Raw genomic sequence first — 24,174 nt, 5'->3', positions numbered from 1 at the left:
CGACAGCTCCTTCTATACGAAGTGCCTTAGTGAAAAAAAATAACACATTTTGTTCACTTCGCTCTTTACATAGGCAGCACTATTGCACTGCCTATGACAAGATTAGGACACTGTTAGAGTACTTTGCATTAACAAATGACCTAATCATCGGAGGAGCCTTCTCCCGTATAGTAAGTTACCTACTATACTTACTACTATACTTACGTATAGTAAGTATAGTAAGGAGCCTTCTCCCATATGTAAGTTTCCACAAAATGTGGAACTTACAAATAGTAGATACAAAACCCTACAGAGAAGACCACATCACTTCACACCATGTCTTGATAAGAGTAAAGCTATCTCTCAAATTGAAAGCAACACAAACATCTCAATTAAAAGAAAAATCTGGCAATGACCCGAAAAGCTTTACGATTCTGCAGCTTGTCAAAAATTCACTATGTAGTTTACAAGCAATTTTGACAGCTTCACCTTAGATTTGAATTCAGGTGAGACAATGAGACCTGGAACATCCTAAGAGAAGCAGAAATAATCTGGTACAACAACAGATTAAAAATTAATTGGTTGTCTTATCGGACGGGAACCTTTATCGACAGTCGTAATCCACTAAAACAGCGCCTTCTAAATAGCGGAGACAATATTGAGTAGTCGGGAGTAAACAAGTGTTTCCAAATCAAGGTAAGCTACTGAAAAGTATCACAAAGGGATATAACCCCATCTATCTAGATATGAAGACAGATAAGGGGGAAAGGGGTAAAGCTTTATGATTCCAGTGCAGTCTATACAATCATCAAAGATATTCATAGGAATATGTAATAGGCTAAATAGACCAATGGAAGATGGAAAAGGTATGCAGTGATAGATCTTGATAAAATGTCTCAAGTATGGGCCTAACACTCCAAGATAGTTCTTAACAGACAGAGCCTTCGAATGCAGTAAAATTTTACCCAGCCTCTCTACTGAATCTTAAAAAAAAGCAAGCCGTTGACCGAGAAACTGAAACAAGCCGCTCGCAAAATAAAAACCGCATGGTCGCTGGAAACACTGGGATAATTGTAGAAATAATCGGAAGCTAATTAAGTGCCAGCAACTGTGTTGATTGTATTCTTTACGAGTATCTAGAAATCAGAGGAAAAAGTCAAAGCGAAAGAAGAGAAAAAGAATAATAGAGAAAAAATACTAATAATTTTTTTTCTAGAAACAGGACACATTTAAGCACAATAACTAGAGAAGTTACAGAATAACTCGAGATACACTCTCACATGCCAAAGAGACTTTGTGGGGGTCTAAAACTTGGTAATTTTTATGTTTTCCTTAAATAAATTAATTGATTGATCAACAGATTGATTAAAGTATCAGTTTCCTTTCCATCACAGAGAAAATATTTTCACGGATGATCATCCATTCGATCTGGGCTATCTTAGGTAAACTCCTAGGGAGCAAATGACAGCGCTTCCACCCATGTCACTACTGCTCCATTTATCCTTATGCATATGCTGACATGTTAACCATGGACTGCAATGGATGGAGGCAAAAGGTGTACATTGTCATGGTAGATTTTGAAAAAGGCCTTAGGCGTAGTCCACCGGGAATCACAGTTGAAGACTCTCTGTATTATGGGGTTCAAGAAAAACTGTAACAAAAATCACTGCTCTGATGGAAAACACGAAGTAATACGGTCGAACCCACAAAGAAAATACAAGTTATTTCTATATAACCTTAAGAGTCCAGAGGGTGTGTCATCTCCCTTGTGCTTTTGTGAGTCAAGTGGGTTTGTCCTCTCCCTTGCGCTTTTTTCTGTTTTAGTTGATTCTGTGCACCGGAATCGGGGACATTGGCATCCAAATAAGCGTCGGTGTGTGACTAGCAGATCTTGACTTTGTGTTTTCATTATCAAACAGTTCGTGGTAACGAATTGTTAGTAAAGAGCGACCCAGCTCAATAATAACCGAAACCCTAAAAAAGGAATTTCTGATACCAATAGATACATCAAAAGAATTAGATTTTTATGCTGATTTCAAATATATAAGTTTCATCAAGTTTAGTCTAACGCGTCAAAAGTTAAGCGCCTGAGAAAATTTGCCTTACTTTTTGAAAAAAGGGGGAAACACCCCCTTAAATTCATAGAAACTTAATTAAAATCACACCGTCAGATTCAACGCATCAGAGAACCCTACTGTAGAGGTTTCAAGCTCCTATCTGCAAAAATGGGAATTTTGTAATTTTTTTTTTGCCAGAAGAAAGATCACGGATGCGTGTTTTTGTTTTTTTTTTTTCCCATGGATGATCGTATCGACCCAGTGGTTCTAAAATATCGCGGAAGGTCTCATTCGATCAAAAATTAGAAGTTCTAGTGCCCTTTTTAAGTGAAAAACAAATTAAAGGGAAACTATATGCCCTTTATCACTTTGTTTTCCGAAAGTCATCCGATCACAATTTTGAGATAGCCATTTTGTTCAGCATTGTCAAAAAATATAATAACCATGTCTTTGAGGATGACTTAATCCCCCACAGTCCCCGAGGGAAGGGCTGCAAGTTATGAACTTTGCCCAATGTTTACATATAGTATTGGTTATTGGGAAGTATACAGACGTTTTCAGGGGGTATTTTTCTGGTAGTGGGGGGGGATCGGGGTTTACGTAGGAGAATCTTCCCATGGAGGAAGTTTTCATGGGGGAAAACTTCCCCCATGGGCGAAGTTATTTTTATTTCAATTAGGAACGTTTTATTTGCCAAAAGTAACTTTTGCTAAGAAAAATAACTGTTTGGTGGCCTGCCCCCCTCCCCAAAGCCCATAAGTGTGACCTGAAATGGCCCGAGAAGCGTTTTTCTAATTGGCTTGAGATGCATGTCTTTGAATTCCTGGGATAAGGGGACCCAAATACACAGGTAAATAATGACATTGGTCTTCCCTAAAAAGTGGGCCCTGGAAAGGACCTACAAAATGCTTTAAGCTTTCGAACGGCTTGAAACTTAAATCTGTAACTTCCCGAGGCAAGTGGAACGGCAAGTACGAACAAGATTTTAGCTGTGGAATTCTTTTTTGAAGGGCTTGAGACGTATAACGGCAAGTGTCATGGCCAATAGGATCCTGTTGTACAAAAAATTCTAGTTTGGAAGCACAGGCTTCCCCGAAATGGGGCCCAAACAAGGCTCAAACAACATTTTTTTCGGAACAACTCTAAACTTACACCTTGCACCAAGTTGACCTTAAAAAAGCATATTTTAGGATGTGGGAACGGTCTCCAAAAGCAAGTTTCTTTTTGTCGGCCTGACAAAAGGCTTGATAGCTTAAGCACTTTTTGGAATTTTTTGCCCTCCTTTTCTGAAACAAAAAAAAATAATTTGATTAATAAATGCTTTTATTCAAATATAAAATTAACAGCAATCACAGTCTTTAAATATGTATAAAATAAATATTATTTTAATCCAATAAGTGTTTTTAAATGTCTCTTTTTAAAATGTGGTTGCTATGGATGGGTATTGTGTTTTCCTTACGATTCATTACCACGAAAGGCTGGAAACAAATTCTCTCGTTAAACTATCTATTTAGTTGTAGGGTTTTCCCTTCTATAATGGAGATCTAGGAAACTTACCTCTCTTCCACCTCTAAGATCTCTTTCCAAAGAAGCTCTAGGATATCTTAGATATATCCCAAAGCAGCACAAATTCCAATTTTATAGATTCCCCTTCTCTAAAAAATCGCCAGATTTATTCAAATAAGGTGTTGTTTGTGTTCAGCAATGTTTATAATGGCTTTAGATAGAAGGCAGTTCTCTTTACTGTTTGACAACTTTTAAAACTAAATGTCTGACAGCTTTAACATTACATGAGAGTCTCAAAATGTTCACTTTTATACAATTTCTTTTGGGGGGAGGGGGGGGGCTCTCTCCCTGGATATGGTCTTAGTATATATAATCAATGCGAACTATTGGCTTAAAATACTACTACTACTACTAACAAGTCACTGGACCATCAAGCGAACTGAGGCCAACATAGCTGCGCACACTCCTCCATCCCAATATATTAAAACTTCCCTCTGTAAACCCTCTTTTTCGATTGGCCCTAGATGGTTGGCTGACAAGGACAATTTTTGGCAACCTGTCATCCTTTATCCGCTGATTCAGAAACTAATCCTATGTCCGTGATTTTGAAAATATCTCTCATTCCTCAATTGTATAACCCTTATTCTTACGAGTACTAACAGGTTTCTAATCACAAAACTAACAACTTATAGAATATTTCAAAAGTGGAACTTACTGACGCTTAATTTTCCCCATCCAGATACGATTGCATTTTTACTCACAAATGACCCGGCACCTTGGGGAGGTAGGCAGATGGGAACAATATTAGGCTTCCTTGTGATAGGTGTCTCCAATTCAAGTAAAGCTAAATCATTTTCAAAAGTTTTTTCAACATAATCCTTGTGTCGTATCACCCTTTTGACATTTCGAGTTTCAGTTGATATTTTATTCCCTTTGTTGCTTATGTCATGCTCTCCAAGAAGCACAACAAGTTGACTCAAGAACCTGAAATACATATGTTGTAAACAAAACAGGCGACAAAAACTGATAAGAATGCGAAGTCATGGACCAATCTTTATGCCGATTTAAAACGTTTCAAATTAATTCATTTAAAAGTTAACCATCAATATCTAAATACACCAAAATTTGAATGAGCTCCATAAGAAAAAGAGGCTCTCCCCTCGAAAGGGATTGTGGTTTTGACAAAAATTACACCACAAAATTCTAAAAAAAATTATGAATTTGTCACTACTACTGTTACTTCTAATAAGTCACTGCAGCATCGAGCCACCTGAAGCCAATGCAGCTGCGGATGGTCCTCCTCTATCCCAATCTCTTCAGTCTTCCTCTTCACGGATCTCAGAAATCGCCACAGATACATGTTTATTAATTTATTTACTTTTTTTTATTATTTTTTTTCCCCAGAGGTGAGGTAATCGTGTCAAACCAGTGGTCGGGAGAGGATTTATTACAAGGAAAAGCGTTAAGACATTAGACCTTTTTAAATAAAAAAAAAAAATAAAAAATGGTGACATCTACCATTTTTCTGCCATAAGACAATGATTTTGGCCAAATAGAGTATATATGCTATCGATGAAAATTCCTAGATACCAAAAGATAAAGCTGTTTTTACAGTATTCAGTATTAGATGCATGCTATTGTGCGCTGGTGCATTTAGCCTTAACACTTAAACAGTCAATAAAAAATTTGCCAAACAAAGTAGGGGTTAAAAGAAATGCAGCGCCGCAATATTCAACCGCTAAACACCAAGGTCAAGAATCTTTGGATGCCAATTATGGTGGAAATTCTGTAGCTGTGGTGTTAGGGTTGTGTTGTGGGAAATTGAGTTAACGCCAAATAATTTTCGATTGTAAATTTAACCTGTTGTTACCAAACATGATGTATATTTCGTTTTTTTGTACTTTGGGGACAAGTTTCAGTTTTCTGATTGGTGGTTCAATTTTATCAATCCCAAATAAGGCACTATTAATAAATTTTAGCAGCTCTCAAACTACTCATTTTAATTATGATTCGTACATGCTAAACTTTGCAGTTAATTTTTGGTTAAGACATGGGACTGAGTCTCTTTGAAGGTGGCTGTGAGTTACATTAGGCTAATATTCGCTTATGTAAAGTCCCCAGAATAAAAACAATAAGAAAAACTTTATTTGGCCCCTTTGCTTAAAGTTCGGCAAAGAGTTTTTATCAAAACTAAATCAATCCGGTTTCACATTCCCCTGGGATCTATTGGTTCAAGTTTTACTGTATGCATGATAAGATGTTTTAGTCTTTTGTTATATGATTGCTACTCACCCTGGTTGGCAATGTGCAGCACTTATCACCCATTTGTCTGCAATGAGAACTCCTCCACATTTGTTTTTAGTAAATATTCCAAACCACGAGGACTCTCTAATTAGGACTTGCCACGGAAATCTTCCATATGAAGCTTGCTTCCCTCCAACAATTCTTCCTTGAGGACTTAAAGGCTGGACGCCGCAATCTACAATTGAGTTTTTGATTGTACACAAAAGTAACAGTCAAGATACACAAAATAAAGTATAAACTGATTTGTCAGTGTATTTCACAAAATGATTGATTTTTTTTTTAAAGTGATTTTACATTGTTTTTTAAGAGAGTTATATAGCGGGATTAAGCTATATATCTGTTGTAAATGGCATTCAAGTAGAACTGTCACAGGCTAACTCTTCTTGTCAAAACTGTTTTCTCACAGACATTTTGAACAGCAGACAGATAAAGCGCTTTATTATTATTTTTTTTTTTTTTGCAACATAAAAATAAAACATCTTAGAATGTTTTAAGCGGCTTAAATTCTTTAGACTTGAAATTTTTTGAAATTTTAAATCCTATACTAAACATCATGGCTTGTGAAAGACAATTAAGAGCCTTACGAAATACCCAGTTATTTTTCTGAAGGCTGCTTTAAAATTTCTTTAATTTTAGGTTATAATTTCTACATTTACTTCCATCGCAAAAACTCTGCTCTTATTGTTGGGTATGTCTTTGCTAAATTTTAGTTTATGAAAAGGTAACTCAATAACCTTTGCCTAGCTTCTGCGTTCATACCAAAAGAAGGTCAACATGAGTTTTTGTTAAAATAAAATAGTAGCATAAGTTTTACTCCTGACCTCGTTCCAACTTTCCAACGAACATGCACCAGCTGGCCGTTATTAATAATTATAGAGAGTTTATGTATTCTATATATTATCATTAGCTTTAAACCATCATAAATATGTGTAGTTATTAAGATTCATTTTTAGAGGGAAACATGGACAATACTTCAACTAAAATGAATAGATCAAGACTTTCATTTTTGGCTATTAGTATGTACTAATATCCAGGTTTTTGACTCCACACTTTTCTTTTTATTAAAACAAGTGGAAAAGAGGGTTATTTATTTCCTTACAGCTCTCATGTCAAACGAACCCTCCACTGAATATGGAAGTACAACGTGCCTTATTATTTTAAGACATGCCTGGTCTTAGTTTCAAGAGGTTTTCGTACTTCACCTAATCATCCAATCGGGGACGAGCCAATTTTAGATGTTCAACTTTACAATACCTTTCTTAAGAGGAACAAGAAGTTTTCTTATCTTGTTCCTTACAGAAATAGTACCCGAAAGTGTCAGTTTTTCATCCCATAAAACCATTCAAATGTGATGCTATCAACGTTATTTCACAGAAACTGGGTGAAAGTAAATTAAAGTCTTCATACAAGCCCTAATTCGTCTGTTTCAAGAATACATAAACAGAAATACAGAGCAATCCTATACTAAACATCATGGCTTGTGAAAGACAATTAAGAGCCTTACGATATACCCAGTTAGTTTTCTGAAGGCTGCTTTGAAATTTTTTTTTTATTTTAGGTTATAATTTCTACATTTACTTCCATCGCAAAAACTCTTTTCTTATTGCTGGGTATGTCTTTGCTAAATTTTAGTTTATGAAAAGGTAACTCATTAACCTTTGCCTAGCTTCTGCGTTCATACCAAAAGAAGGTCAACATGAGTTTTTGTTAAAATAAAATAGTAGCATAAGTTTTACTCCTGACCTCGTTCCAACTTTCCAACGAACATGCACCAGCTGGCCGTTATAAATAATAATTATAGAGAGTTTATGTATTCTATATATTATCATTAGCTTTAAACCATCATAAATATGTGTAGTTATTAAGATTCATTTTTAGAGGGAAACATGGACAATACTTCAACTAAAATGAATAGATCAAGACTTTCATTTTTGGCTATTAGTATGTACTAATATCCAGGTTTTTGACTCCACACTTTTCTTTTTATTAAAACAAGTGGAAAAGAGGGTTATTGATTTCCTTACAACTCTCATGTCAAACGAACCCTCCACTGAATATGGAAGTACAACGTGCCTTATTATTCTAAGACATGCCTGGTCTTAGTTTCAAGAGGTTTTCGTACTTCACCTAATCATCCAATCGGGGACGAGCCAATTTTAGATGTTCAACTTTACAATACCTTTCTTAAGAGGAACAAGAAGTTTTCTTATCTTGTTCCTTACAGAAATAGTACCCGAAAGTGTCAGTTTTTCATCCCATAAAACCATTCAAATGTGATGCTATCAACGTTATTTCACAGAAACTGGGTGAAAGTAAATTAAAGTCTTCATACAAGCCCTAATTCGTCTGTTTCAAGAATACATAAACAGAAATACAGAGCAATCCTGTACTAAACATAATGGCTTTTGAAAGACAATTAAGAGCCTTACGATATACCCAGTTAGTTTTCTGAAGGCTGCTTTGAAATTTTTTTTTAATTTTAGGTTATAATTTCTACATTTACTTCCATCGCAAAAACTCTTTTCTTATTGCTGGGTATGTCTTTGCTAAATTTTAGTTTATGAAAAGGTAACTCATTAACCTTTGCCTAGCTTCTGCGTTCATACCGAAAGAAGGTCAACATGAGTTTTTGTTAAAATAAAATAGTAGCATAAGTTTTACTACTGACCTCGTTCCAACTTTTCAACTAACATGCACCAGCTGGCCGTTATAAATAATAGTTATGGAGAGTTTATGTATGCTACATATTATCATTAGCTTTAAACCATCATAAATATATCTAGTTATTAAAATTCATTTTTGAAGGGAAACATGGACAATACTTCAAATAAAATGAATAGATTAAGACTTTGTTTTTTGGCTATTAGTATGTACTAATATCCAGGTTTTTGACTCCACACTTTTCTTTTTATTAAAACAAGTGGAAAAGAGGGTTATTGATTTCCTTACAACTCTCATGTCAAACGAACCCTCCACTGAATATGGAAGTACAACGTGTCTTATTATTCTAAGACATGCCTGGTCTTAGTTTCAAGAGGTTTTCGTACTTCACCTAATCATCCAATTGGGGACGAGCCTATTTTAGCTGTTCAACTTAACAATACCTTTCTTAAGAGGAACTAGAAGTTTTCTTATCTTGTTCCTTACAGAAATAGTACTCGAAAGTGTCAGTTTTTCATCCCATAAAACCATTCAAATGAAATGCTATCAACGTTATTTTGGAAGCCAATTACAGTCTTCATACAAGCCCTAATTCGTCTGTTTCAGAATTTAAGAATACATAAATTCCTAGTTCCATGTAACTTGGCATCACCTGGTACTTAATTTAGATAACCAATTGATTTTATGTCTATTCCAGCAATATTTCTTAGTAGTAACTTTTTTTGGAGAGACTAAATTCTTTCCAACCCTTTCCATTCGAGAAATTCCGAACAGAAATGGCACTCAAACGTATCAATGTCAATTTACAAACACAAATACATGGTAATTAACACCAGCTTTCATATGGGTCCTTAATTGTCTCTCTAAGACCATCCATCGTCCACGGGGAATAAAACTAAAAACGAAGACGTATCTGTGATACCAATGGAAAAATGAGATTTTCCTTATTTTTCAGAAGCAGACTGTAGAACCTCATTTCAAGCTGTCCGACAGTGACAATTTCAATGGTGTATCTTTTATTTCGATTTGATGTCACGTTTGAGGGGTTTCAGAATCCTTTTCGAAAGAACTGTTCTGTTGAATCTAAGTAATAGCTACCGTTTCCGAACCGGAATCAGTTGGAAAGCTTTCTCACTCGTTTGTGTACTTTTTTCTTTCGATTTGGCGTCCTGTTTTAAGGGGTTTTAGTATGTTTTTCAGAATTTAGTTTTTTTTTTAATCTGAATAAAAGCGACTATTTCCGAACAATCATTTCTGGAATATTTTTAAACATGTGTATTTAAATTTTAGTTACTTCGCTACAATAGTCCAAGGTTTCTTTTTACTAAGCTGAAACTACTTCTACAACCATACCAAGGTTTCTTAAGGCCTTTTTTCCTGTTACAATGCAAAAAAAAATCTATTTTTCCTGTATACTTTAGCGTTATGAATTTCACAGCAATAAAAAAAACATAAAAAACTGAACATTATTCACAATAAGATTGACAGTTTGGTAAGCTACATTAAGAAAATGAAATACTTGTTGAACACAATCAAGTCCAAAAATTGTGGTTTTATCTTGCTGTGTTTGTTAGTGAGATACGTAATGTGAAATGCCATCTATCATTCCCTTGCATGAAAAATCTACTAGGACTTTTTGTCTTTGATTGGCATCGATTTGTTCGTTTCTTTATATGTTTAACTTTGGCCTGGAATAAATTTCAGACATTATTAATTAAAAACAAATGAAAGACTATATATAAAATATTCAGTACCCCAGGACAGAAAAATCGACAACCATCATTGAGTTTTAAGCACAAAAACTGAACTATAATGGTGTGTTGTTTCAAAAATATAAAAATTTCAATCTTGATATGATATTGGCATGAATAATGCGTAAAATGTTGTCCTTTCTGCTAAAAGTATTGATAAAATCGAGGTATAACAGTGTTAATAACTTTCAGTGTGAGATGATGCGACCATTAGGAATCATTCCTGGAAAGACTCATTAAAAAAAAAGTAATAATAAGGCAATGTTTATCTCACCAAATATCCTGCACACCATGAGCCTACGGGTACCCCCGTACACCCTCAATACCACATCCTGTAAACTGTGAATAAACTGGCCTTAGAAGAATTTAGTAAAAGTTTGTTTACTTTGAGTGCAAGTTACTAAAAGTTAAAAGAAAAAGTTCATTACCTGTTCTGTAGTCCAATTTCCTTTTAGGGGCACTTGTAGTTGTTGTTGTCGTCGTTGTTGTTGTACTGCTCGTGGTTGTTGTTAACTTCGAGTCTCTGATCAATTGATTGTCGAGAACTGATTCTGGTTTCCCACTTTCTAAACCTGTCAAATCAGATAACAGCTCTTCAACCACCCATTTTGGAGGATTTGATACAAGATATTGAAGCAATTCCGCTGGTTTGATCGTGTCGGTTCCTTTGTTTACAGAATTTTCTGTTGACGGGGGCTTGATCGAATGATTCAGGCCACCAACAAACTGACTATCATATCCTGCAACAATAGGCGCAGGAACTTTATCTGAACCTATTTTATTGTCACTACTAGTGCCTATATCATTGTCAATTTGTGTATGCAACTTTGCTGGAATTTTCACAGTCCAAGTAAGAGGAGTTGTATGAGCAGAATCACTTGGTATGGTCCAGGTAATGAGTCCTCCCTTCCAAGTAGAAACTTGGTCAGGAGTCAAGTTTGGTAGTCTGACTGGTAGTTTAGTCAGTCTAGTTTGAAGAGTTGATGTTGGCCAAGTAGTGGTACTGATCTTTTGTTTTTCCACCTTGGGTGTCGATGGAGATGGAGGATTGTTGCCAGATTCAGTTGCCAGACTTGGATATGCAGTTGAGTTTACAGATGCCTGTAAAAATTTCTCTTCTTCGGCCGAAGGTACCAAAAAATTGTCTTGATTTGGGTATAAATTATGGTCATTAGACAAATTAACAGTTTTGATGGCAAGGCTTTCGTCACTTACTGAAGAGACAGGAGTCATTTTTATAATTCCAGTACTTGAGGTAGAATTATCACTTTCGCTTATATATGGAGTAACCATAGTTGTTAGTACAGTCGTAGTTGAATAAGTCACAGTGTTATTATTTACAAGTGCTTCTGTAAAATTAACACTATTCAACTCACCAGATTTTACTTCGTTACTCAATACATTTGCTTCATCTTGAACTTCAGTTGAACTCAAAGCACCGGGTTCTGCATTATTTTGCATACCCATTATAGTTCCGTCACTTTCACTATGCAAATGAGACATAAATAGATTTCCTGTAGCATGCAATGTCAGAACTTTTTTCTGCAATTCTTCAATGTCTTGTGGTGACGCAGCACCACTTAGAATATTATCTATTTCCGGAGGTTCTGTTGTATCAGCTAATGGGGGCTTTGCAACATTTGCAGTTGATGACACAATAACTGCAATAGCTGCATCTACGTCAGTCTGGCAACATGCTCCAAAAAGAAAACCGTCGACACATGTAGCTAATACTGTTCCTTTTAGTCTGGCACATTCATAGTTGAACATACAGACTCCCCAGTTCCCTTCTGGACCTTTACAAGATTTTGGCTTTATTTTCAAATAACGAGAGCTCCTTTCTTGCACTGAAAATTCAAAAGAATTACAATTATTGTTTCTAAACATACATACAGTTTAGGATACAACTACAGGAAGACATAAACAATATATTAAGAGAAATTTAGTTTTGAAATTCTAACAGGTAAAATAAATCTCAAAGGAAGACATTTTTAACTCTTTGTTTTTAAGTTATAATAGTCAGTAAAGGTAACCAATAAAATATTTATGTTTGAGTTACAATTAAAAATAAAGTATTTTTCGTAAATGTCAATCAAACAGTTCGTGGTAACGACTAATGAACGTAAGTTAGGAACTACTCGGCCCAAGAGTAACCAAAACTCTAAACAGAAAGGAATTTTGATAACAATTAATACATCAAAAATATTGGCTGTTTATGATTATTTTAAATAAAAATTACTTATTTAGTTTAATGTTACCTATCAGGAGCTACAAGCCTGAAAAAAATTGCTTTATTTTTAAAAAATGGGAGAAACACCTCCAAAAAGTTAAGTGACCTTAATTAAAACTACACCATCAGATGCAGCATAATAAAGCATAATAATAAAGTATTACAAAATTCAAGAACAGTTAGTGAACTTTTTAAGTCAATGAACTGGTGACCTGCATTGATCCTGAAGTGATTATTTTGTTTAGTATAAATATAGTCTGTTTTAATTTTGATACGTTAGTAACTCTACTGATGATGATGACCGACGTATCATCGAAATATCTAGAGCCTTTGTTTATATTTTTTTTTCACTGTATAATAAAAGGACCTGTCCCTATTTGGAACTCTTATTTATTTCTGCATAGGGTTTTGCTTCTGAAAGGTACATTGGGGTAGTGACTCTCCCCAATAATTTTGCTTACCATGAATCATCAAATTGGAAAGAGAAAAATAGCCCCAATGCCAGGATAAGACGCAAGAGATCTAAAATGCGGCTGCCCGAAATACAACAAATCTCATTCCTACCATTGGCAGGGTATTATCAGTGATTAATCCCAAGTTACACCGCAATAGCAAACCTTCTGTCAAGATTAACTAAAAGGGAATCCCAGGTTCTGTGAATCAACGAAAAAGACAGCAGAAAATGTTTGAAAAATTAATAAACGCAGGTGGATAGTCCGAAACCCTGAGTTTGCTTTACCTTTTCTTCTTGCAACTGACACTCAGACTGAATTTGAAGGGGCTATATTTTCCAGATTTTGGAGGATGAGAAAAACCATATCATTTACATTTCCTGGAAATTATTACCAACATAATTTTTGACAATGTTTTATATGGTTCTAAAGTAAATTATTAACTATATAGATGAAATCTTCAAATTACAGTCATTTACAGTCCCTTATGACGGTTGAGTCTTATGAAAACAGATAATTGACATCTGGCATGATGGGTAATATGCCTTTAAAAACAGGATTTTGATTTTATTTGGAAACTCGACTAACTACAGCCAATTTAAATGCGGATTGAATGTCAAGGTTATATTACGTGGGTGATAATTGGGTTGAGGCAAAAAGCTGATAATGGATTATGGATAATCTTTATGATTGGTATTATTCGTAGTGTGAAAAAAAAGTATGTTATCTGTTCGTGACCTTAATTTGTGTTCAAAAGTGTTTGCTTGTATAAATGGCGTCAGTTGTCAATCTTTCTGCTCCTCTGTCCACCCTCTTAACTGTTTTCTGCAAATCAGTCCAGTAGCCCTTTATCCGATTCTTACCTACAGTTAGTATTTCTAACTGCTTCCTGGGGATTGGAGCCCATCAATGCTTGCCATTACTAACTTTAAACCATGCCGCCAGGACAAATTTCGTTTTTAATACAGGTATGGAGCTACTTCCAACATCAAAGGTTAAGAGGGTAATTACGTCCACCAGCCGTGGGAGCCCACAAGTTTGAAAGACAAGAAGAAGAGTGAGAACAGGAATAATTGAAGAAATAATAATGAGGAGGCATTATAACATATTGGTGCTTAATATGCTTCTTTTTAATTGATAGTAGGTTTAGTTTAGCTTGATTTAGTGAACAACCGACCTATGCATGGTGGACAAGTGCTTTTCGTGGGTTAAGCAAAGCTTTCTTGAGAGAATAAAATACCATTTGAAATTTATCCAGGAATGTTAACTATTATTTCGGTTAATCTTTATTGTAATTAAATAAAAAAAAACAAGTTTTTTTAACTGAAAGCAAGGAGCGACACTAAAACTTAAAACGAACAGAAATTATTCCGTATATGAAAGCGGCTGTCCCCTCCTCAACGCCTCGCTCTTTACGCCAAAATTTTTTATTGTTTAAAAAAATAGAGTTGCGAGAAAGTCAAACTTTAGCGCAAAGAGCGAGGCGCTGAGTAGGGGACAGCCATTTTCATATACGGAATAATTTCTGTTCGTTTTAAGTTTTAATGTCGCTCCTTACTTTCAGTTAAAAAAAAACTTGTTTTTTTTACTTAATTTTTGAACGTTTTTGAATTAATGCAGGTTTTGATTTTGGCTCGCCGTACATGAATATTAAAACAAAATTTGCATATTAATTTTACTTTTATTTGGTTAAATGGCTTTTTCGAAACTTGTTGAATTTTATTTACGAACGTTTTTATTAGTAATAAATATACGTAGCTTACGAATTAACTTACGTATCGAACTTCTATATTCATATATTTTTAATACGTATATTAGGGGGTTTGCCCCCTATTCAATACCTTGCTCTTTAAGCTAAAGTTCGAATTTTGTTCCAATTCTTTAAAAATGACCCTTAATCACAAAGGCCGTTAATTAGAATAAATAGCTCTTATGAAAGTACTAAAAAATGTTTGGCTTAAAGAGCGAGTTATTGACTAGGGGATGAACCCAATCATATAGCTAATATTTTCTGTTCGTTTTAAGTTTTGATGTTGCTCCTTACTTTCAGTTGAAAAATTTGTTTTTCTATTTTTAATTTCTGATTTTTTTTTAAATAATGCTGGGGAGTCCGGCGCCCCCTTCATAGCAATGTCCCTTCCCCCATGATAACTTCCTTCATGGAAAGATCCTCCCACATAACCCCCGACCCACGCCCACCCCCTACTACCAAAAAAAATTCCCCCTGAAAACGTCTGTATACTTCCCAATAACCAATGCTATATGTTAACATTGGGTAAAGTTCATAACTTTCAGCTCTCCCTCAGTAGAATGGGGGGTACCAGCGCGGACAGGGCTCCTTATATGGGCATAGAATACTGACGGGGCTCCATATATGGGCATGGAATCCCTAGGGAGAATGATTGCGTAATCGATCAATGACCTCTTTTTCCTAGGTCGATTTATTTGATGTTTCTATGTGTAATAACTCCGGAACGAAGGTTTCACATACGCATTGAATTCTAACGAGAACAATGTTATTGATCTAGGACTCGAGGGGAAAGTCAATTTCTGTGAAATTGATTGTGTAATCGATCGTGAATTTTATGATCCAGAAATAGTATTTGTTGTTGTTGCTCGAGCCAAATGTTATGAGTTTTCCGGAAACAGTATTCCTTATATGGGCATAGAATACTGACAGGGCTCCATATATGGGCATAGAGTCATTAGGGAGAACACGTGGTGAATGGGGTCAATGACCTCTTTTTCCAATGTGTCAACAACAACAACATCGACCTTGACATTCGCTGAGAGCGTGCACTTACAACAACAACAACATCGACCTTGGAACACCCGTGCTGTCGACCTCAATTCACCTATCGTGAATCAATAATTCCCCTTAGAAACAACAAATTAATTCCCATTTCTTGACAGATCAATCAACCAATGACATCATCTGTCAGACTTTTAAAATTTTCGCATAGAAACAATTCTCCAGGAATAGATCTAAGTCATTAATGTCTTTGCCTCGGAAACAACTCTTTTGGTCGAACTCCAAAGGATATTAATAGCCAAAGGCCATGGAAACAATTCTCCAAGAAACATCTTAGCGATGAATTGTTTTAGCGCGGGAATCAGGTTTCTTATTAATTTGAAATGCATTAGCGCAGAGATGCCAAAAACAAAAGCAACACGCGGAATTACGTTTAGGGATTATTTGGGGGAAACTGTTTTAGACAGGTTATGGAACTATTTCGGCGAAACAATTAGAGACATTTTAAAAGATGATTTTTGAAGAGATTTTAGAAGAGAATTTAATGGTGAAACTCTGTGGTCGTTATAATACACAAGTTTCATTTGAACAGTGTTGTGAGGTCCTCTAACCCAACCCCAAAGGGTTCCAATCCTCCTACCCCAACCCCGAAGGAAGCCCCCGGTCCTCAAAGGCCCCCAAGCTCCCAAAGGGCCACCGGCACCCCCCAAAGGCACACCCAGACCCCCAAAGGCCATCCCCGGGCCCCCCAAAGGCCCATCGAGCTCCCAAAGGACCAACGGGGTCCCAAAGGCCCTCCACCGGTCCCCAAAGGCCCACCCAGACCCCCCAAGGCCCTCCCCAGGCCCCCCCAAGGCCCATCGCGCTCCCCAAGGCCCCACGGGGTCCCAAAGGCCCGCCACCGGTCCCCAAATGGCCCCCGGCGCCCCCACTGCCCCCCCAGCCACCCAAAGGCCCTCCCTGTGCCCCAAAGGCCCTCCCTGTGCCCCAAAGGCCCTCCCCCGGCCCCCAAAGGTCCCGGGCTCCCAAAGGGCCAACCGGCCCCCAAATGTCCCCCAGGCCCCCAACTGCCCCCCGGACCCCCAAAGGCCCTCCCTGTGCCCCAAAGGCCCTCCCTATGCCCCAAAGGCCCTCCCCCGGTCCCCAAAGGTCCCCCGGGCTCCCAAAAGACCCCGCAATCCTCAAGGGCCCCCAGATCTCCAAACGCCCTCCCCGGGCCCCAAAGGTCCCCCCCCGGGCCCCATACATGCACACAAACACTTACACACACACACAAAAACTTACACACACACACACAAAAACTTACACACACACACGAAAACTTACACACACACACGAAAACTTACACACACACGCCAAAACTAACACACACACACACACAAAATTACACACACACACACACACACAAAAACTTAAACATGCACACGAAAACTTACATGCACACAAAAACTTACATGCACACAAAAACTTACACACACACACACACACACAAATATATACACACACACACACAAAAAAACATTACACAAACTAAAAATTACACACACACACACACACACACAAACTTACACACACACACAAAAAAATAAACTAAAAACAAAACAGATTCGAAAAAATCAATATTACACACACACACACAAACTCTTAGAAAACAAAGCACAAAAAAAAATGAGCACAAACAATTCCCAGCACACAAAAAATTAAACACACACAAAAACATACACACACACACAAAAACTCACACACACACACAAAAAATGAAACACACACACACATGAAAACTTACACACACACGCCAAAACTTACACACACACGCCAAAACTTACACACACACACACACAAAAACTTACACACACACACACACAAAAACTTACACATGCACACCAAAACTTACAAGCACACAAAAACTTACATGCACACAAAAACTTACACACACACACACACAAAACTAACACACACACACACATCAAAACTCACAAACACACGCCAAAACAAACACACACACAAAAACTTACACACACACACACACACACAAAAGTTAGAAAAAATACAAAATATTCCTTTATTACCTCTGCAATACGGATAAAAATGAAGAATTCATACACATTTTCAACTAGCTAAGGGTAAGTGTTTTAAATATGAGCCATTCTATTGCAAAAACACACAAAAGTTAGAAAAAATACAAAATATTCCTTTATTACCTCTGAAATACGGCTAAAAATGAAGAATTCATACACATTTTCAACTAGCTAAGGGCAAGTGTTTTAAATATGAGCCATTCTGTTGCGAAAACACACAAAAGTTAGAAAAAATACAAAATATTCCTTTATTACCTCTGCAAAACGGCTAAAAATGAAGAATTCATACACATTTTCAACTAGCTAAGGGTAAGTGTTTTAAATATGAGCCATTCTGTTGCGAAAACACACAAAAGTTAGAAAAAATGTAAACTGTTCCTAGATTACCTCTTCAATACTGATAAAAATTAAGGATAAATAAACATTTTAAAATATCTAAAGGGTAAATTTTTAAATTAGTTTCAATTATATTGAGAAAACACACAAAATTTCGAAAAAATGCAAAATGTTCGTTTTTTAAATCTGCATTACGGCTAAAAATGAAAAATTCATAAACATTTTCAACTAGCTAAGGGTAAGTGTTTTAAATATGAGCCATTCTGTTGCGAAAACACACAAAAGTTAGAAAAAATACAAAATATTCCTTTATTACCTCTGCAAAACGGCTAAAAATGAAGAATTCGTGCACATTTTTAACTAGCTAGGGGTGAGTGTTTTAAATATGAGCCATTCTGTTGCGAAAACACACAAAAGTTAGAAAAAATACAAAATAATCCTTTATTACCTCTGCAATATGGATAAAAATGAAGAATTCATACGCATTTTCAACTAGCTAAAGGGTAAACTTTATAAATTTGTGCCATTCTATTGTGAAAACACTCAAAACTAAGAAAAAATGAACTAAGTAAAGATATTAAAGATTCATAACGGGTAAAAATTAAGATTACATACACATTTTCAACTAGCTAAGGGTAAATGTTTTAAATATGAGCCATTCTGCTGCGAAAACACACAAAAGTTAGAAAAAATACAAAATATTCCTTTATTACCTCAGCAAAACGTGTAAAAATGAAGAATTCAAACACAGTTTCAACGAGCTACGGGTAAGTTAAAAATCTCAGAGCCTGTCTGTTGCGAAAACACACAATAGTTATAAAATATACCCCCGCTACCAGTAGACCTTATCCAAATCTGCCCAAAAATACGAATTCATACACAATTTCAACTAGATAAGGGTAAGTGTTTTAAATATGAGCCATTCTGTTGCTAAAACACACAAAAGTTAGAAAAAATACAAATTATTCCGTAATTACATCTGCAAAACTGCTAAAAATGAAGAATTCATACGCATTTTCAACTAGCTAAGGATAAGTGTTTTAAATATGAGCCATTCTGTTGCGAAAACACACAAAAGTTAGAAAAAATACAAAATGTTCCTTTATTACCTCTGTAAAACGGCTAAAAATGAAGAATTCATGCACATTTTCAACTAGCTAAGGGTAAGTGTTCTAAATATCAGCCATTCTGTCGCGAAAACAAACAAAAGTTAGAAAAAATACAAAATATTCCTTTATTACCTCTGCAATACGGGTAAAAATGAAGAATTCATACACATTTTCAACTAGCTAAGGGTAAGTGTTTTAAATATGAACCATTCTGTTGCGAAAACACACAAAAGTTAGAAAAAATTCAAAATGTTCCTTTATTACCTCTGCAAAACGGCTAAAAATGAAGAATTCATACACATTTTCAACTAGCTAAGGGTAAGTGTTTTAAATATGAGCCATTCTGTTGCGAAAACCCACAAAAGTTAGAAAAAATGCAAAATGTTCATTTATTACCTCTCCAATACGGCTAAAATTGAAGAATTCATACAAATTTTCAACTAACTAAGGGTAAATGTTTTAAATAGGAGCCATTCTATGGCGTAAACACACACAAGTTAGAATAAATGCAAAATGTTACTTTATTAACAAAGCAATACTTATAAAAATGAATAAGAATTACCAATAAAAAAAAATATAAGTTTAAGTGTATTAAATATGAGAAATTCTGTTGAGAAAACACACAATAGTTAGAAAAAATACAAAATATTCCTTTATTACCTCTGCAATACTGCTAAAAATGTATAATTCATACACATTTTCAACTAGCTAAAGGGTAAATGTTTTAAATATGAACCATTCTATTGTATAAAAAAACAAAAGTTAGAAAAAATGAAAAATGTTCATTTATTCCCTCTCCAATACGCCTAAAAATTACGTATTAATACATATTTTCAACTAGCTAAGGGAAAGTCATTTAAATATGAGCCCTTCTGTTGTGAAAACACACAAAATTAAGAAAAAAAGCAAAAAGATCGAATATAAACTAACAAAAAAGCAACACACAGAAGTTGAAATCCACAATATCAAATAGCTAAGGGTAAGTGTATTAAATATGAGCCATTCTGTTGCGAAAACACACAAAAGTTAGAAAAAATACAAAATAATCCATTATTACATCTGCAAAACGGCTAAAAATGAAGAATTCATACACATTTTCAACTAGCTAAGGGTAAGTGTTTTAAATATGAGCCATTCTGTTGCAAAAACACACAAAAGTTAGAAAAAATACAAAATATTCCTTTATTACCTCTGCAAAACGGGTAAAAATGAAGAGTTCATACACATTTTCAACTAGCTAAAGTTAAGTGTTTTAAATATGAGCCATTCTGTTGTGAAAATACACAAAAGTTAGAAAAAATACAACCTGACCCCCCCTAATTGAAGGATATGAATTAGAACCCTGGGAAAGTAATTTTATCGTATTTGTATTTCCCACAAGAGGACACTTTTCGAGTAAAAGTAAAGAGCTACCAGACTAAACCAAAGATATGATGAAATAATAACGAATAATTGTTCAAACTTAAATTTTCTGTATCACGGGAATAGTTTATTTTCGAACCATTATATCTACCAAAGGTTCAATACCTGAGTTAAACTAAGATGTTTCAATTTCAGGAAAAAATTGTCATATTTTGATTATTTTCGATGGAAAACACACTGAAAAGACATATTATTGAACTCACATCAAACATTGCCGGGCTTGCATTTGAAGAACCTTCCATTATTTTCTATCTTGTCCTCTATTTCAGCATATACTGACTTTTAAAGCTTTTCAAAGCTCTTAAATATACTAACCTAACGGTTATTTATTTACGAAATCGTGCAAACTGTTGATTTAGAACAATAATTACCTTTCTATATATCAATTAACACTCACTAGAATTGCCACTTTTCACTCGCGGAGAATGGTTTCAAAACAATACTTCTTACATCGCATAGACTAAATGTGTCAAACGAGACATCTTCAATGCAGATTAATTAATTGTTACGTTCGATTTTGTTTTGGACATAGTAGAGCATCAATGGGAAGTGAGAATTTCTGTAAAACTATAAAAGATTGATCAACTATATGATTTCAAAATTATTTTGTAATAAGAAAGAAAAAAGAAGAAAAATTTATAAAAGATATTTTGAAATATGCCCCAAAATAAGAGCTATTACAACTTAAATGACGCGAGGGGGGGGGATCAGGTTTAAGAATATCCTGGATATATTATTTTATATTTTCTAAGTACTCACAGAAGGACTCGTCACAGAAACATTGAAAAGGACCCATTTGATTGGGAATTAAAGTGACTAGCACTCAATTCACAGGAGGGGTCGTGAAAATTTCTAGGAACGTATGTTCAACATATTTAAATATTTACCTACGTACGCATCACTTAGGTTAGATTAGATTAGGTTAGAGACAGACAAAAAGTTAGGTGTATGGTTAGGCTAGGTTAGATTATGTTAGGTTAGGTTAATTAAGGATAGACTAGCTTATCCTACGTACGAGAAAGAAAAGTACTTAGGTGTGGAGCTCACCCACCGCCTCAACCATCGCTCTTGAAATCCCTTGAATTAGGTTAGAGACAGACAAAAAGTTAGGTGTATGGTTAGGTTAGGTTAGGTTATATTCTTTTAGGTTAGGTTAATTAATGTGTTTAGCGATTTTAAGTCGTAGCCCCCCCTACCCCCCTGAATCCACCCTAACTATATAAAAACCTGTACTTATTGTATTGACAGACAAAAAGTTGTGGTTCTGGTTAGGTTAGGTTAGAGGATGGTAGGTTAGGTTAATGTGAGGAAGCCTCTTTTGTTTTGGCTTTTTATTTTGGGGGGAGGGGCTCCCGCCCCCCCTCAACAAAAAGTTAGGTGTATGGTTAGGTTAGGTTAGATTATGTTAGGTTAGGTTAATTTAGGTTAAACTAGCTTAGCCTACGTACGGCCCCCCCACCCCCGGGGGCCACGGGGACTGAAAGCCTACCACGGGTGGGACCCCCACCACCAAGGTTAGGTTACCTAACATTTCAAGGTGACCCCCCCAACCCCGGGGCCACGGGATCGAAAGCCTGACACGGGTGGGACCCTCACCACCAAGGTCAGGTTAGGTTAGATTAGGTTAAGTTACCTAACATTTCTAGGTTAACTTACATCAGGTTAAGTGGCGCGCCACTTAACCTGATGTAAGTTAACCTAGAAATGTTAGATAACTTAACCTAATCTAACCTAACCTGACCTTGGTGGTGAGGGTCCTACCCGTGTCAGGCTTTCGGTCCCGTGGCCTGGGGTTGGGGGGGGTCACCTTGAAATGTTAGGTAACCTAACCTGGGTGGTGGGGGTCCCACCCATGGTAGGCTTTCAGTCCCCGTGGCCCCCGGGGGTGGGGGGGGCGTACGTAGGCTAAGCTAGTCTAACCTAAATTAACCTAACCTAACATAATCTAACCTAACCTAACCATACACCTAACTTTTTGTTGAGGGGGCGGGGCCCCCCCCCAAAAAAAATAAAAAACCTTAACAAAAGAGGCTGCCGTTAATTAACTTAACCTAACATAATCTAACCTAACCTAACCATACACCTAGCTTTTTGTCTGTCTCTAACCTAATTCAAGGGATTTCAAGAGCGATGGTTGAGGCGGTGGGGGAGGGGGGGCTACGTAGGCTAAGCTAGTCTAACCTAAATTAACCTAACCTAACCATACACCCTAACTTTTTGTCTGTCTCTAACCTAATTCAAGGGATTTCAAGAGCGATGGTTGAGGCGGTGGGGGAGCTCCACACCTAAGAACTTTTCTGTCTCGTACGTAGGCTAAGCTAGTCTAACCTAAATTAACCTAACATAATCTAACCTAGCCTAACCATATAGCTAACTTTTTGGCTGTCTCTAACCTAATCTAACCTAAGTGATGCGTACGCAGGTAAATATTTAAATATGTTGAAAATACGTTCCTAGAAATTATCACGCCCCCTCCTGTGAATTGAGTGCTAGTCACTTTAATTCCCAATCAAATGAGTCCTTTTCAATGTTTCTGTGACGAGTCCTTCTGTGAGTACTTAGAAAATATAAAATGATATATCCAGGATATTCTTAGACCTGATCCCCCCCCTCGCGTCATTTAAGTTGTAATAGCTCTGATTTTGGGGCATATTTCAAAATATCTTTTATCAATTTTTCTTCTTTTTTCTTTCTGATTACACAAGAAGTGTGAAATCATATAGTTGATCAATACTTGATAGTTTTACAGAAATTATCACTTCCCATTGATGCTCTCCTATGTCCAAAACAAAATCGAACGTAACAATTAATTAATCTGCATTAAAGATGTCTCGTTTGACACATTAGTCTATGCGATGTAAGAAGTATTGTTTTGAAACCATTCTCCGCGAGTGAAAAGTGGCAATTCTAGTGAGTGTTAATTGATATATAGAAAGGTAATTATTGTTCTAAATCAACAGTTTGCACGATTTCGTAAATAAATAACCGTTAGGTTAGTATATTTAAGAGCTTTGAAAAGCTTTAAAAGTCAGTATATGCTGAAATAGAGGACAAGATAGAAAATAATGGAAGGTTCTTCAAATACAAGCCCGTCAATGTTTGATGTGAGTTCAATAATATGTCTTTTCAGTGTGTTTTCCATTGAAAATAAGCAAAATATGACAATTTTTCCTGAAATTGAAACCTCTTAGTTTAACTCAGGTATTGAACCTTTGGTAGATATAATGGTTCGAAAAAAAACTATTCCCGTAATACAGAAAATTTAAGTTTGAACAATTATTCGTTATTATTTCATCATATCTTTGGTTTAGTCTGGTAGCTCTTTACTTTTACTCGAAAAGTGTCCTCTTGTGGGAAATGCAAAATACGATAAAATTACTTTCCCAGGGTTCTAATTCATATCCTTCAATTAGGGGGGGTCAGGTTGTATTTTTTCTAACTTTTGTGTATTTTCACAACAGAATGGCTCATATTTAAAACACTTACCCTTAGCTAGTTGAAAATGTGTATGAATTCTTCATTTTTACCCGTATTGCA

General features: G+C 35.9%; 2 protein-coding genes across 4 annotated transcripts in view; both read right to left on the bottom strand.

The window, feature by feature from the left end:
- LOC148943518 (chorion peroxidase-like) overlaps positions 1–24,174 on the bottom strand; it is a 353,933-nt gene that overhangs the window by 24,502 nt on the left and 305,257 nt on the right. The gene's annotated exons all lie outside the window — the stretch shown is intronic.
- LOC148943520 (uncharacterized) overlaps positions 4,211–24,174 on the bottom strand; it is an 87,849-nt gene continuing 67,885 nt past the window's right edge. For all 3 annotated transcript variants that reach the window (XM_089101769.1, XM_089101771.1, XM_089101770.1), the window contains exons 3-5: positions 10,687–12,105; positions 5,835–6,021; positions 4,211–4,526 (exon numbers count right to left, since the gene is read on the bottom strand). In XM_089101769.1, the coding sequence (XP_088957895.1) occupies positions 4,241–4,526; positions 5,835–6,021; positions 10,687–12,105 (1,892 nt within the window). In that variant the 3' untranslated portion in view covers positions 4,211–4,240. The remainder of the gene's footprint in view (positions 4,527–5,834; positions 6,022–10,686; positions 12,106–24,174) is intronic.

This window comes from Artemia sp. Qi Xiang Cuo, chromosome 15 (genome assembly GCF_049724085.1).
Source record: "Artemia sp. Qi Xiang Cuo chromosome 15, ASM4972408v1, whole genome shotgun sequence".
Taxonomy (NCBI): domain Eukaryota; kingdom Metazoa; phylum Arthropoda; class Branchiopoda; order Anostraca; family Artemiidae; genus Artemia; species Artemia sp. Qi Xiang Cuo.
The sequence above is the reverse complement of the archived record's forward strand: the minus strand, read 5'-3'. Positions and strand labels throughout refer to the sequence as shown.